We start from the raw sequence: 15478 nt of genomic DNA, 5'->3' as shown, positions 1-15478 counted from the left end.
TTTTGCTTATAATTTGTCCCTCTATCGATTTATGGTATTATGTTTAATTAAATAATTTTCACCCCCAAGAAGGGGTGGAATCCACCCCCAGGTTATAAGCGCAAGCTGGCATCATATCACCTTTGTTCCTTGAGGTATCCTCTAATTACTCACCAATTTTCATGAAAATCTATAGAAGTTCAACGAAATCGGAGGTGAAAACTTTCAGTAACTCCACTATATGTAAATAGAAGTTAATTTGGGGTAATAGTAGTTAATAATTAATATTTTTGTTTTATTAAACATAAATGCTGCTCCCACTCCCTCTATAGTGTGGAGGGAGTATAATATAAGATTAAGGTTACTGTATGTCTTAAGTTCTTGGAAGATATATTGATATAATACTTTGGGAAGATTATTTGCTTTTTTATGTATGAAGAGTTTGGTATTGATAGTTGGGATAGAAACATTCTAATGAGGAACAGTGAATCAACACTTTATTTGTGCAAGAAACATTGTTAATAAATCGAGCTAGAACTGTTTAAAAAATAACTCTAGGTTACCCTTGAATAAGAAGTAGGTATTTCTAACTAGGCAGAATAACCAATGAGGAAGTACTAAGGAGAATACAGAACGGCAGGGAGATACTGGATTCCATCAAAATAAGAAAACTTCAATACTTGGGTCATATAAAACGTGGTGACAGATATGAACTCCTAAAATTAATTATGCAGGGAAAGATTCAAGGAAGGCGCAGCATAGGTAGGAGAAAAATATCCTGGCTGAGAAATCTCAGAGAATGGATGTAGCTCAACTGTACTCTTTCGGGCTGTAGTGTCAAGAAGAATTTCTAACTATTTGTATCAGTTACTTGAGAGATGGAAAGAACTAGCATTGGACAGAAGGAGATGGAGGGAGGTGGTGAAGGAGTGTATAAAAAGACTGAAGTGTAATTAAATAAAATTTATAAGTTATGTTAGTTATATTAAGTTACTTATTATTTATGTAATCAGAAATGTAAACATTTTAGCCCTAGGCCTACAAGGCCTGTTGCGCTTAATAAATAAATAAATAATGTATCACTTACCTCTGATGATGTCAGGTAACACAGCCTGGAATCTGCACTCTCGATGGATGCTTGTTGTACTATTCCATATCTAGTTGACTCTCTATCACTCATGTAGTCGGATCTAAGACTATCTTGCCGATCGAACATACCCCTATAAATAACGTTTCAATGAAAATATCAGATCACGAGCAACCAAGTATTATAAAAGAAATCTTTGTTATCAAATACCCAGAGAAGCATTTAACCCTTGCAGGACCAACCTTCTAGTAGAAACAGCGAGGACCAAGGAGGGTCAATAACTGTCCACACATAAATTAATCAAAAACGTGCTTCTTTATTTAAACTAATTTAAAAATAACACTTTTATATTAATTGATGGATTCGACCGTTACTTGATGGAAGTTCATTTTATCTAACAATAAAACACTGAAAACGTTTCTATACTTCCACAAAATTTATTACAACTATGTGACTACAGCTGTTTCGGCAGAGTGCCTTTCTCAAGTGATTTAGTTTACTAGGTGTTTGCCTTTTTAAAGTCTTTAACTGAAGAGGTTGAGGAGTGGGGAGCTGTTGGTCTCGAGTTGGTCATTCAGAATTATATCTGTCTTTTTTAATTTATTAATTTCCATAGATTCTAATAAAGATAGCTTAAGGCCTTTATTTTGAATATGCAGAATTTGAAACTCTTCATTAAAAGAATGATTATGATCTAGAAGGTGAAGTGCGTATGTAGAAGTGTCTGTTTTTCTATTGTTGAAAGACCTTTTGTGTTCTGCTATTCGTTTGTCAAACGTTCTGCCAGTTTGACAGATGTAAGTTTTCGGGCAGTCACCACAAGTTAGTTTGTAAACATCACTCTGTAGTTGCTTTGTCTTTCGGCTCTTATTGTTCTTAATATATTTGCTTAAGTTGTTAGTTCTGAAAGATGGTGTTATTCCTTTCTTTTTTATGTATCTGGCCATTTTTGTTATTATCTTGCCAGTATATGTGATAGAGCAGAAGGCACTGAGTTCTTTCTGTGGTGGTGGATAGATTAATTTCAGGGCTTTCTTATGGAGTTTTTGGTTTAAAATTTTATTAATTGTTTGTTCGTTATAGCCGTTGATTACTGCTATTTGCTTAATGATGTTCAGTTTTGTCTCGAAGTTATTTTTTGACATGGGAATTTCTGTCAGTCTTTGTATCATGCTATGGCATGCTGCTAATTTGTGTTGTGTAGGATGGGATGATGAATTGTGTATAGTTGTGTCAGTATGGGTAGTTTTATGATAAACGGAGAACTCATGTTTGTTAGGTCTAGTAGTCTGGTAGTGTAGTCTGGTAATTGTTAGGTCTAGAAAGTTTATGGACTTATTCTGTTCTGTTTCCATTGTAAACTCAATATTACTATGAAGTGAATTGATGTATGATAGAAATTGGTCAAGTTGCCTGTTAGTTTCTGTAAAGCATACTAGTATATCATCCACGTATCTCCACCAATATAAGGACTGTTTAAATACGGGATGTTTAGAAATTGTTGTTTCAAGCTGGTTCATAAATATATCTGAGAGCAATGGGCTTAAAAGGTTTAACCATAATAAGTCCTGCACTGTTGTTTGTGTTGTTTATATTATTCCTAGACGTCAATGGAACAGTTAAAAGATACGAATTTATAATTTACCCAGAGTCTTCAGCTTTAGTGGAATTGGCATCATCGTAGGATACAGAAACATTTTTGACTTCTTGCTGTGATTACCGCATACATACTTGCATTTTAAACAAACTATGGTTGTCTTTCCCACTTATTGGCCTTTTTTCTTTTAGATTTTACTACTTCGACACATGAATGATATCGTCCCTTTCCATTTTGAGATGGTGTTGAAGGTATTCAAGGGGATTATTTATAGTCCACTGTCAAGTTTTTATAAAAGTATGAGGAAATGAATTAAATTATAGAAATGCTAATTATGCCATCTAATAGGGCAGTAGTACGCCGAAAACTCTAACTATCTGAGATTTTTAGGAACCAAGGTATTTAGAAAATCGGATGCAATGCAATGTTGCGGACACTTTTTATACTTCCTTAGTCCTTCTAGGGTTAATAGAAAGATAATAAATTGGCAGAGCTTGCATTTTCAAAGACTTCTAAATGATTACTATCTCTCTTCTCAGTCGCTTACTATATTGAGTCAGAGCTTTGTAATAGTCTTTCTGCAGATTTGAAGAACTAAGATTTTCATGTGATTGTCCCTTTATTGGCAAGGTTGTTATCAAACTAGGATACTTTCCTATTATAATTGCGTTTATATGCTTTATAGGATAAAACTTCCGCATCTTTCAGTTAATGAGATGACCGCCGAAAGCAGAAAAATCCAGGACAAAAACACAGACATCCTAAAGGAAACTCTTCTCTTTTAAATGGGTTGTAGAAATAAAATTAAGATTTATTTTACAGTCTATTTTATTGCACCAAAGACCAAAGGTAAACTCAAAATGATACCGATTTACGGAATATATTATATCAAAGACTAATAAGTCTGAATTACCAGAGAACGGCAGTTCTCGCCAGTGGCGCACACCCACACCCCCTACACGCGATACTATATATACACGAAATTGTTTAAATCTGACAGAATTGAAAATTGTACCTACTCCCATCTTAAAGTTCAGGAAAAGACTCACTCATTCATATATCAACCATCAATTTTTGTCCAAGGGTGTGGATTTTACGGCCCTTCTTATTTAGAACTGTTTAGGTTCTGTTTTTCTATAGAACTGAATCATTACCTTTCCAACGCATGTCTAATTTTGAAAATCGGTTATACCATTCAAAAGTTACCGAGCTCAGAAATATGACTCAATTTCTATTTAAAAAAGGGAAAATGAGGATATGTATGTATGTATGTGTGTCGAAAAGTTATACCGATCTGAATTTTTTTTTCTGTGTTTGAAGAGGGGGTCAGGACCGATTCAGAACCGGTGTAGTTTGTGACTATTAACCACCCATAAGCCAGCTATAGGACTTGGTAGGTGCAAAACGGCATATTTTTGGGGGTATATATCTTCGGTTAAATAAGATACAGGAGAACCGCAAATACACCAAATTAATAGTGTTGAGTTATGCTTTTAAATGGTGTCTAAGCTGTCAGGATCAGACATACACACGGCTCAGTATCGCCGAAAAACTGAAAAAATAAACTTTGAAAATTTTGGATTTTCGACAATTACTCAAAATTTCAATCTACAAATTGCGCCAATAACTGAACGTTTGTAGAAGGGCTCTGGACGAATCTGACGGTGTATACCTCATATCCGGGAAAATTCGAATTTTTAAGTTATAAGCTTCATGAATATGATCAAATCTATTTCCTATGGGAAAAACGGTTATCATACTTAACCTTAGTCAAGTATAATAAAAGTATAATAAAATTAAGGATTACTCCCGAAATGGTTTATGTAGTTGTAATAAATACGACGCTAAATTTGATCTGGCAACGGGCAATCCGATTTCATTAACCGGCATCCCAATAATTTTTTCAATATATTTCGAATAAAAAAAAATGTAGTGTACATTCGATGGACACTAGATCATTTGGGAGATAATGCGACAAAGGCAACCATTTACGTGTAAAGATTAACGTGTAATCGAGAAAAGTTGCATTCAACTTCATACATTTAATTTATAAAAAAATCTTTGACAAACTTCTGATACAAGAATAAAACCCGCTAAACGCCATAAAAATGAATGGCACATACAATATTCCAGCTACAAAAGTTCTGATATGAATATTACGTGGCGCGAAAGTGTATTTTTATTTTGATGCAAAATAAAATTTTAGTTTTCAGTTTTCAGTAGAGTAAAGATTGAGAATTGGGGGGGGGGGGATGCAGCCTTGCCTCACTCCACGCCTGATTTTCACATATTCGGTGTGTTCACCGTCAACTCTAAGGTTTGCAGTCTGATTCCAGTAAAGATTTCTAATTATATTTAGACCTTGGTTGTAAATTCCTGCTTCTTTATTATTTTTGCATCATCTGGGCGTGCTGTACTCGATCAAACGCTTTCTCGTAATTAACCAGACATGCGTATACGTTGCAATTGTCGTCTCTGCATCTCTGGAATAAGACTTGTATTGAAAACAAAGCCTCTCTCGTACCAACAGCATTTATGAACCTGAACGGGTTGAGCGAAATTTGACTTTCACACAGTTTGGAAATTCTTTCATGGGTTATCTTTAGGAACAATTTTAGGAGATGACCCATCAGCCTTTTATTTTTCCATATTTCTTGCCCCAATCTGTAGCGCTGGAGTTTAAAGGTCTTAGTTCAATAGTAAATTTACAAAGGATTAAATTTTTCCCCTCTCTGTCATGTGAATAACTTTTTTTCAGTAATGCTTACATTTCTTTCCAATTCGTTTTTCAACTCACAAACAGTTCAAGATCCGTATTTTTCTGCATTAATTTATTAAATCGCAATAATTAAAACAAAACTACCATACAAGCTTAAAGAACTGTCAAAACGTTGTCCTGGACAGAACAGGTCAATTATGTAAGAGGTTAACATAAAATATTTAGGACACCTAGCTACAAGAAAAGGCCTGGAGAACTATTGGTAGTCTAAAGAAAGCTGGAAGATTAAAGATCGAGAGGAACATCTCCAACACGAAGAATCTGGTGGCAAAATTTCTTCATGAAGCTAACAATATAACTACCACGTGTTACCATGCAATGGCCCTGGTAATAAGGAGGGGAAGACTTTGTTTTGATAATTTTAATATTAATTGGTATTACTTCAGTTTACTATTTTAGACACAAACATATTTAAAATTTTAAAACTATGTATTATGCTGTTTTTCCCTAGTATACTGTAATTGATTTTTTACCTTTGTTCAAAGCTGTCTGTCCTAGCACTCTTGTAGCCACTATCGTTCATACTACTGTCCTGTCTCAAAGATGGTAAGGAATCCCAGGGTGACCTCTTGTGACCTTGTGGAGGAGCATTACCTCCTTGGGAAGAGCTGAATGTTGAGCTACCGGATCTCCAACCGTCCGAGTGTCGGAACCATTGAGCACGGCTTGACTCTCCAATGCACGACGCACACCTTGAACTGAAACTGAAGTCAATACAGAGTTATCTTTAAATAAAATGTATAATATTACTACAAGGGTATCTCTAAGGGAAAGCTAAACATAACAACTAAGGAGAATACGACATCTTTCAAATTACTAAGCGTAATTTTTAATGATAGAAAGATTTGTGAACACTACGGTCAAATTTTTAACCAAAATTTCCAAAATTCAAAATTTTATTATCATAATAATATCGTCGGCCTAACGTAAAAAATGCGTAAGTCCAAAATACCTGAACTCCACTTGTATACAACTAAATTACTGTGAAAATGGCACAAGTCCTTAAACAATTTAAACTGACGTTTTTAATAATTAATTTGTTTAATTACCAAACAATGTGTTGTGTCAATATAACCTGTACTCACCCGTTTACAATGAAAAGACTTAGGTTTGAACGGACTGGCCACTAACAAGAGCGGACTTGTAAACTTGTGCGGATTTCATATGGTTTTCAGCATTAATGAACTTATGCAGATTTTATTTTCACAATTTTAGGAAATCTAGTAAACTATATTAGAAGAAAACAGAGTATATAGCTTCTGTATAATGCTAACAGGTGCCATCAATTGAATATTTTGGAATAATATATTTTTTATATTAGCCCGCCGATATGTCCATTGTTACTCCTGTTAATAATTATTTCTCTTCTATTTTTATATTACTTTCATGCTAGTTTTAATTTTCTTTAACTCTTTCCTTCTTTCGGCATCATCGTCCTTCTCTTTGCCTTATCCCTATGCGGGGTCGGCTTCCCTAATTGCATTTCTCCACACAATTCTATCTTGAGTCATATCAATATTAATCCCCTTTACCAACATGTCCTGCCTAATCGTCTCCCCCCACGTCTTCTTTGGTCTTCCTCTCCTACTCCATCCAGGAATCTGCACTTCAGCAGTTCTTCGTATTGGATGATTAGCGTCTCGACGTTGAACATGACCAAACCATCCCAACCTATGCTCTCTCATTTTGGCATCAATTGGTGCCACACCTAGACTTCCACTAATATACTCATTTTTAATTTTATCCTTTTTTGTCACTCCACTCATACATATGTCCTACTACTACAAGACTACTATGAGATCAATCCTACTTTCACATGAAATTTATCAGTCTCTCACACACCTGTCCTAACACTAGTCGTTACTCCCTCATACATATCCCTCACAATCTTTACATGTTCACCAGGCACTCTTTTCTTATTGAGTGCCCACCACAGAATCTCTTGAGGAACTCTAACATATGTTTTCTCAAGATCAATGTATACCATATGAGCGTTTGTTTCTTTACTCCCGTATTTTTCCATCAACTGCCTTATAATGAAAATTGCATCTATTGTTGATCTGCACTGCATAAAACCAAATTGATTCTCGGATATTTTGGTCTCTTCACGTATCCGTCTATCAACTACCCTTTCCCATATTTTCATGGTGTGTCTAACCAGTTTTATATCCCCCTAGTTTGTACAATGTTGTATATCTCCCTTGTTTTTGTAGACGGGTACTAGTATACTCCTCCTCCATTCGTCTGGCATTTGTCCAGCTTCCATAATTCTATTAAATAAACCTGCTAGCCACCTTGTTCCTGTCTCTCCCAATGCTCTCCATACTTCCCCAAGAATATCATCTGGTCCTACCGCTTTTCCTTTCTTTATTTTTTGAAGCGCTTAAGCCACTTCCTCGTTTGTTATTTTGGTGACCATTGCTGCTACTGTCTCCTTTGACTCTACAGGCTGTCTGTCAAATTCTTCATTAATAAGCTGTCAAAGTACTTTCTCCATCTCTTTTTGAGATCCTTTTCGTGAACTAGTATTTTATTATTTTCATCTCGGATACGTCTAATCTGATTAAAATCTTTTGTTTCTTTGCTCTCTGTTTGGCTATTTTATATATCTTCGTTTCGCCTTCCCTGGTAACAATTGATCGTATAGGTTTGAATACGTTTCTGCTTTGGCTTTTGCTACTGCTACTTTCGCTTATTTTTTCGCCCCCATATAGTTTTGAAGATCTGTGTCAGATCTGGTTTCTTGCCACTTTTTATATAATTTTCCATTCCCTTTAATTTTTCCTTGTACTTCGTTTGACCACCACTAAGTCTCTTTATCCTCAAACTTTTTTCTTAACGTTTTCCCAAGTATTTCAATAGCAGTCTCTCTAATACTACTGGCCATTTTTCTCCAAATTATGTATTAGGGCTTCCTTTCATGTTCCAACATATTTTGTCTACTATTCTTTCCCTGAATAGACTTTTTTTTCTCATCTTTTAGCATCCACCACTTGATTTTTTGTGGTCCTCTCCGATATTTTGGTTTAGTTTCACTTTTTACTTCAATGTCCAGAACAAGCAGCTTATGTTTTTGGCTTACTGTCTTACTAACTATTACTTTGCAGGCCTTGCATTCACGTATGCCTTCTGTCCGTGTCATGAAATTTTTTTCTTTTCGGCATTCTCTTTTTAACTCTCTTACACTTTCTTTGCAACTTCTGATTTTCTTTCCTTAGTTCTGACACATCTGAGTTATATTCCTTCATTTAGCCTCTGAATTGTTTTAGTCCTTTATTTATTTCATTAATATACTCTCGGTAATAAAAAAGTAAGAACTAAAAATGAGTAGCAAATGGGAGAAACACAACTTAAAATCTTAAAGTGAAGATAATTTACAACGTATGGTACAAAAAGGACAAAATTCATGGTTATAACAGCAAATCCAATAATATGTAAATTAAAACTGGAGGGTCAGATACTAGAACAAGTGATGGAGTATAAATATCTAGGTATCACACTGCCTAGCTACGGAAAACTCGAAACAGAAACAGAACTCGAAACAGGTTGCCTGAATGACACAATATGGAGAAATAAACGTATCTGAAAAGAAATTAAAAGCAGACTGTACTGAACAGTTGTCAGACCAATAATCACATACGCTGCAGAAACACGACCCGACATAGACATGACAAAAATATTGCTCGAAACAGCGGAGATAAAAACTCTTTGAAAAATGGATGGAAAGATACTATGGGACAGAGCTAGAAGTGCAGATATACGACGGAGATGCACGGAGATGCAATTAAAACACGATCAGTGGGAAGACCACGAAAACGATGAAACTACAACTTACTGGAGGCATATTGATAAAGCATACAGTCATGTTTATACAAAAAGAAGAAGAAGGAGAAAATACTCTCGATAGGAGTATCCTACTCGATGGGGAAGCTTTATTTGGATTTGTCATCTAATATGGAGATTAAATAATGTAAGGTAAATCAAGAGGGTATAAAAAAGTGTCATCGTCGTGAAAACTTTAGGTTTGAAAAATGCCTGGATATGTTTCATTAAGTTTTGTGTTTTTAGCAAATAATTCCTCAAAATTACTGTATATTTTTTTTATAAAAATTCATGCAATAAAACATGGTGGCTGTTCTTTATTGATTGCATACTAGCTGCTCCCTCTCTTGGACGACCGTCAAAGTTTTGAAATTGCATAATCAATAAGCACCTCAATGTATATATTGCTGTCATATTGACTTATTTCGTGATTATTTTATTTTATAAAATTTTGGAATCACAAAATTTAAAAACCATAATTCACTGAAACAACAGTAAGCCCTTATCGTAAAATGTTTCTGATTCAGTTTCTTTGTTTATTCCTGTTCAAAAATGTCACCTTTTTATAAATCTGAAGAGTGCCGCCAAATTTTTATACAGAAATTGCTTAAACAATTAATTTTTTAAACACATTCCCAAATTCAGATTTTTCTGCTTCATGCAACAATTTTTTAAATTGTTTAAGTCATTTTAAACAAAAAAGGTCTTTAAAGTTGATAGTTTTCGAGTTTTAAACGATTTTATCTCTGAAAAATGCAAATATACATGCATTTCCGACAGCTGATACAAATTATTATTTTGAGGTTGCCAAGTGCCTCAATTGAAGTTTATACTAAAATAATTCGTGAATAATATCATACTTGTACAACGATTCAGCGCATCAATTGTATATTTCAATGTTTTAAATAAAGACAAACAATATTTACGCCGCTTAAAAATAAAAATTTCAAACCTGGAATTGTGGTCGCTAAGATATCCACGTTCTCTTTCCCTCTCTTTTTCCCGCTCCCTTAAAAGTTCGTTTCTATCGCTATAGTAACCATCTCTATCTCTATCTACTCTATCTCTGTTATTCGCATTAAGTCGGTGAGATAACGGCAAAGTAGATGATTTGTTCATGGAAGCACTGGATGATGGTCCTAGGAAAAAAGACATAAAAATAAAGTATCAAATTGAAGTAGTGTCAAAAAGATATTTGAAAAATATTTACAATATTTACAAACGTATTTACTGAAATTATTTAGATATGCATATACCTGTTATTATAATATAATTTAATAAAATTCTAAGAAAGTTTTTGACAAGAACAATAAAAGAAAGAAAATAAATAAAACTTATATAAAGCAGACGAGTGAGAAAAGGTATTTTATAATTTAAGGAAGTTCCTAATAAGCAAGACACCAACAAGGGAAAAAATAAAAGTATAAATATGATAAAAAAATATATACAATAAAAATATTTCAATGAACAGAAATGTATTGAAAATCTTGATAAATTTCTTTGCAAACTGACAATTTGATTATTGCTTTGTTGAGATATGCAAACAAAATTTGGTGGGTTTTAAGATACATACTTGTTGTGCGTTTTTTGATATACAATTAACTATTTTAAATGCATCATTGACGCGCACACGGGTAATGGTCAGAATTATATAAAAGAAAAAAACAGTACGCCACTGATATTTTTCGAATTAAAATAATTTTGAAATTCCTCATTTAATTTGTGTCAAAAAACCTTTCTTACCTTTTTGCATACGGTGCACAGTTGTTAAGCAAAAAAATAAAAGATCTTAGTGCGTATTTTTCATTTCTTCAATACATTATCAAGATCTATTTAATACAATATAATCAGAATAATAACAGAAGGTAACACTAATAAGGTTTTAACTAAGCGCGGAGATACAACAAATGGTTAAAATGACGTTCTTATTGTCTCATACTCGATTATAATTCGACTCCTCTGGTCGTCAACATTTTCGATGGGAGTGAAATAAACGAAATAGCCAAATGCAAAAATCTAGAGGATTTAACTCCGATGATTGAAAAGGCCACTGTAACGTACCTCCCATATATTCTACGATTTGGATATATTGAATCTAGGTGATTAAAATATAACAAAAGATTTGTCTCAACCTCTTAAAACCAACCAAATTTTATTTGCATACCTCAACCGGTTTTGGAGCAAAAATAAATTGTTATTTTGTAAGAAAAATTTTAACACCTCATGTTAGAAACAAAGCATTCGCCGTACAAAGTGCAAGAAGTGTGGAATGACTAGAAGAGATCAGCCTGTATGCCGAGTACAAAATTAATCGTTATTTCTCGATCTCTTCTTTTTTTTTCCACACAAAAGTATAGGGTAATTCAAATGAGTGACAGTCAATAACCCGGGGTAGACGAAGAGGTGCAACAAGTGATCCACGTTGGCCAAAGGATTCATTCTGTGTGGTGAATGCAGAACTCATTGTTTATTGCTTAATTTTTTCTTTCCTTCGTTTGTACAAGTTACTTAAAGTTTGTAAGTATTGTCTAGCCAATGTTGTCGAACCTAATATAGCCAAGTATGTATATTTAGTTATAAATAAAATACCGATAAAACAGTCTCAACTGTTTTATTTTATAAAAAAATTTGGGACATACCTTGTAATAGATAAAGAGAAAGAAATTTTGTCTCAGTCAGTACTCGAGATGTATCTTGAGGATTATCAGCTAGCTAAAAAGCACTTTAATCGAAGAATATCGACATTTGGCATGGGAAAGAAATCAACAATAGAGTTGGCACCTTGTGGATTATACTATTAACAAATAAAAGATCTTGTCATTTGATTCCCATTTGTAATCCTTTACTCCACAGCTAAAACACGTTGCAAGATCTTCTGTTTGGAAATAGTAAATTTCACAAGCTGATTACTCTATTACTCATTCCTTTTTCTTGTCCCTTCTCTTCCCCTTCCCTTGTCAATATTAGATAATCTTCTATGAAAGCGGTTTTTAGGAGCTGCTAATCCTCAAGACCCATCTTGAATATTTACTGATATTAACAAAATGTTTGACTCTATATCTATTAAAAGGCATCCCCTTTTAATATGCCAAGAAGAGAGTGGCCTCTTCTAGTCATTCAGCACCTCTTGCACTTTTTCAGCTACTCTCTGGTCATTGTCAATCAATTCTTCTGTGGAACAGACGAAGAGATCAAGGAATAAGCACCCATTTCTTACAACCCTCTGGTCATTTTCAATCACTTTTTGGAATTCTTGGTACTTCTTGTATAATCCCATGTTAGAAGCCTCCTTCGTTCTGCTTCATTGAAGACCCTGATGGCGTAGTTACCAAAAAGATTAACCCCACTTGTTCTACTACTATACCAGCCCTGTGAAGGCCAAAAAAAATGATGGAGTGGAATCCAGTGTAAAGAAGAAGAATACGCCCGAGAAAGACACGACCATAGGGCATCAGACAAGCCATAACCGAAAGTCATCTACAGGATGATTACTAACGAGATAGAAAGCAGTGGAAACTAGGATAAATAATCGATTATGATGTGGTAACTATAAAATATACACCGATTAATTGAGAACTTCTTCTTCTTCTTCTTATACTTGTTGTAGATCGGTCGATCTGTTAATTCCGACGTTAAAGTATTTCTTGATAGGTAGACTGCCAGCTGTCTCTCCATCTTTTTGGTGGTCTCCCCCCGCTGGATGCTTGCCAGCTGCTTTTCCTTCTAGCGCAATTCCTGGTAGTCTGTGGCCCTCCTTTCTTTTTACATGACTAAACTTCTCTTCATATTTGCCTACCTCATCTTACTACATCTTTCACGCTAAATTGTTCCCTGCCTGATGATATTGTTTCGTATTCTATCCCTTCTTGTCTTCCCTGCTATTGCTGTTAGTGTCTTCATTTCGGCTGTTCCTAGCACGCTTTTGGTTTTATCAATATCTTCTCTTCATTCAATACCATAGGTCGTAACAGGTCTGATGCAAGTTTTATGAATTCTAACTTTGCTGTCTATCCTCATATATGCGTAATTTCAGACCACATCTCTCAAACATCCGGATATGACTGGGGACTTGTTTATTTGTTCTCTCAGGTCTCTGGCCGGGTTATGATAACTTGATAAATCTAATCTGATCTTGCATTTAATTGGATCTTTCGCAATGGTAATACATTTTGTTTCTGCGTGGATATATTCATGTTGAGTCGTCGACATGCTTGGTAGAATAGATGAAGTTGTCTTTGCAGGTCATCCTCATCCTCTGCACTCAGGGCTGATCATCCCTATAGCACACTATACTGATTCTACTGTGACCGAGTCTGTATCCTAGTTGTAGCGATTCCACATGTTCCATTATTCAGCTATTTTATTATTGAACTATTCTTGTTTATTGAGAACAAGATAGTAAATTAAGTCCCAGTAACTAAACTAGCTGTTTCAATATTTTACAATATGTGGAATAATTCCTCCACTCAAATTAAAAAATAATAAAAAAATTGATGGACTATTGCCTTACCATTACATACATAAATATGTTATTTTAATATCTACAGAACACAAAATAGTAAAACCCAATCAAGTAATAATTTCGTTAATAGGTGACTTACGTTTTCTAGAGGGATAAGGACTTCTTTGGGTAGATCCTGGTAAACTTTCTGCAAATTCTAAAACGTACTTACGATTAGTAACAGGCTGTTTTCCCTTTTGTTTGATCAACTGACCCGTTATCATAATAAAAAGGGTGATTTTCGTGAGAATACAATAAAAGTCGTGAGACGTGAGATAAAGGTGAAAGTAGACATAGAGGTGTGTCATACAAAAGGTTAAATAATATTAGAAAGTTTGTTAAATCAGGAACTATTTGTAAATTTAAAATAAATGGTTAAACTACTTCTAAAATGTTTTTATTTGTTTATATTACCTCTTTTAGATGGCTAAACCTGTAACGTTATAAACGTCCCATCTTTATTAATTTATATATAAATAATTATTTTATTCAAATTTCCTTTAAATTTGTTAATTTCTTAAACTCCTGTTTATTTCTGCTACTTTTTTCTTTAAGAAATAGTTGGCGCCCTCTCACTTTTTGAAGTTATACTTCTTTGGGAGTGATTGGAAAAAATGTTTGGATTGGAAGTAAATGTAAATGTGTGCGAATTCATGAAAAATTTTAGCCCTACGTGCAGATGAAACGTTATACGTTCGCTCTGATTGGGCATTCCAATGACCTGTCAATAATTATTCAATATGGCGGCCACGGGTAAACAAATGTTTTAGTTTTTATTGTTGTGAGAACAGAGACAAAAGTAAATTTATAATTTGTAGTGACTTTTTAAATAGTTTTTAAAAGAAACAGGTGCTTATCTGTAAATGTTTTGGTATTGTAATAAAAAATTACATACCTAGGTATTTGGAGAATGTAAAATGTAGTAGGTAGTGCTTCGATTTGATTTCCAATAAAATTTCTACCAATCTCTATCTAATATATTATTTTCTAACTGTATATTTTGTTGTATTTTAATATATTAATTCCACAAAAATCAAAACTAATTTGAACAATTCTCACAATAAGTAATGGTAGGGGAGCAAAGTATGCTAAATTTGCAGTCACTCGAACGTTATGGGGGCTTATTGGGTTGTGATTATTAGGTCCTAAAACCAAAAAAGTTAAGTAAAATTTTCTATTTTAGTGGGGACTTTCTATTTTTTAATTTAATTTTCCATTTCCAATAATCGTTTTTTCCGATTAAAGCGCCATCTATCCATAATTCGAAAAAATGTCTCGAATAAAAGTTGCTTATTTTTACGTAAACAATCCAAATCTGCAATAAAAATTTGGGGGTCTCATTTAAGATTTTAAAGTAACCTCCACCCCACCTCTGTAGGGGGTCGTGTTTAGTACCATTCGATAGATTTTTCATAACCATTTTGAGAGTGTATTTTGCAGTTTTTCGATCTGTGTTTATTTTGCAAATTATTCGGTTTTTCTGTGAAATTTTTGGCTCACCCATTTCCTTACGTCCCGCTCAAATCGTCAGATTTTTGAAATATACACTCTTTTTTATGTACTTAACTTTGATACCTTATCTTAATCTGACAATTTCGAGTATTTTTAAGGATGGCTTTTTTTTCGGGCCCCCTGTGTTAAGAGCCAATATGGTAGAGGTACATCTGCAGGGTACCAGGTTTCTCCCCATATGGTAATCTGACGCGCTCGAGT

The 15478-nt window shown here is 34.1% G+C and overlaps 1 protein-coding gene across 1 annotated transcript in view; it reads right to left on the bottom strand.

The window, feature by feature from the left end:
- Nucleotides 1–15478, bottom strand: part of LOC114337852 (protein still life, isoform SIF type 1) — a 160618-nt gene that overhangs the window by 3357 nt on the left and 141783 nt on the right. The window contains exons 11-14 of the mRNA XM_050656121.1: nucleotides 13866–13922; nucleotides 10217–10403; nucleotides 5916–6146; nucleotides 1067–1199 (exon numbers count right to left, since the gene is read on the bottom strand). Coding sequence (XP_050512078.1) covers nucleotides 1067–1199; nucleotides 5916–6146; nucleotides 10217–10403; nucleotides 13866–13922 — 608 coding nt within the window. The remainder of the gene's footprint in view (nucleotides 1–1066; nucleotides 1200–5915; nucleotides 6147–10216; nucleotides 10404–13865; nucleotides 13923–15478) is intronic.

Source organism: Diabrotica virgifera, chromosome 7 (assembly GCF_917563875.1).
Source record: "Diabrotica virgifera virgifera chromosome 7, PGI_DIABVI_V3a".
Classification (NCBI taxonomy): domain Eukaryota; kingdom Metazoa; phylum Arthropoda; class Insecta; order Coleoptera; family Chrysomelidae; genus Diabrotica; species Diabrotica virgifera.
Note: the sequence above shows the minus strand (reverse complement) of the source record. Positions and strands in the feature narration are given on the sequence as shown.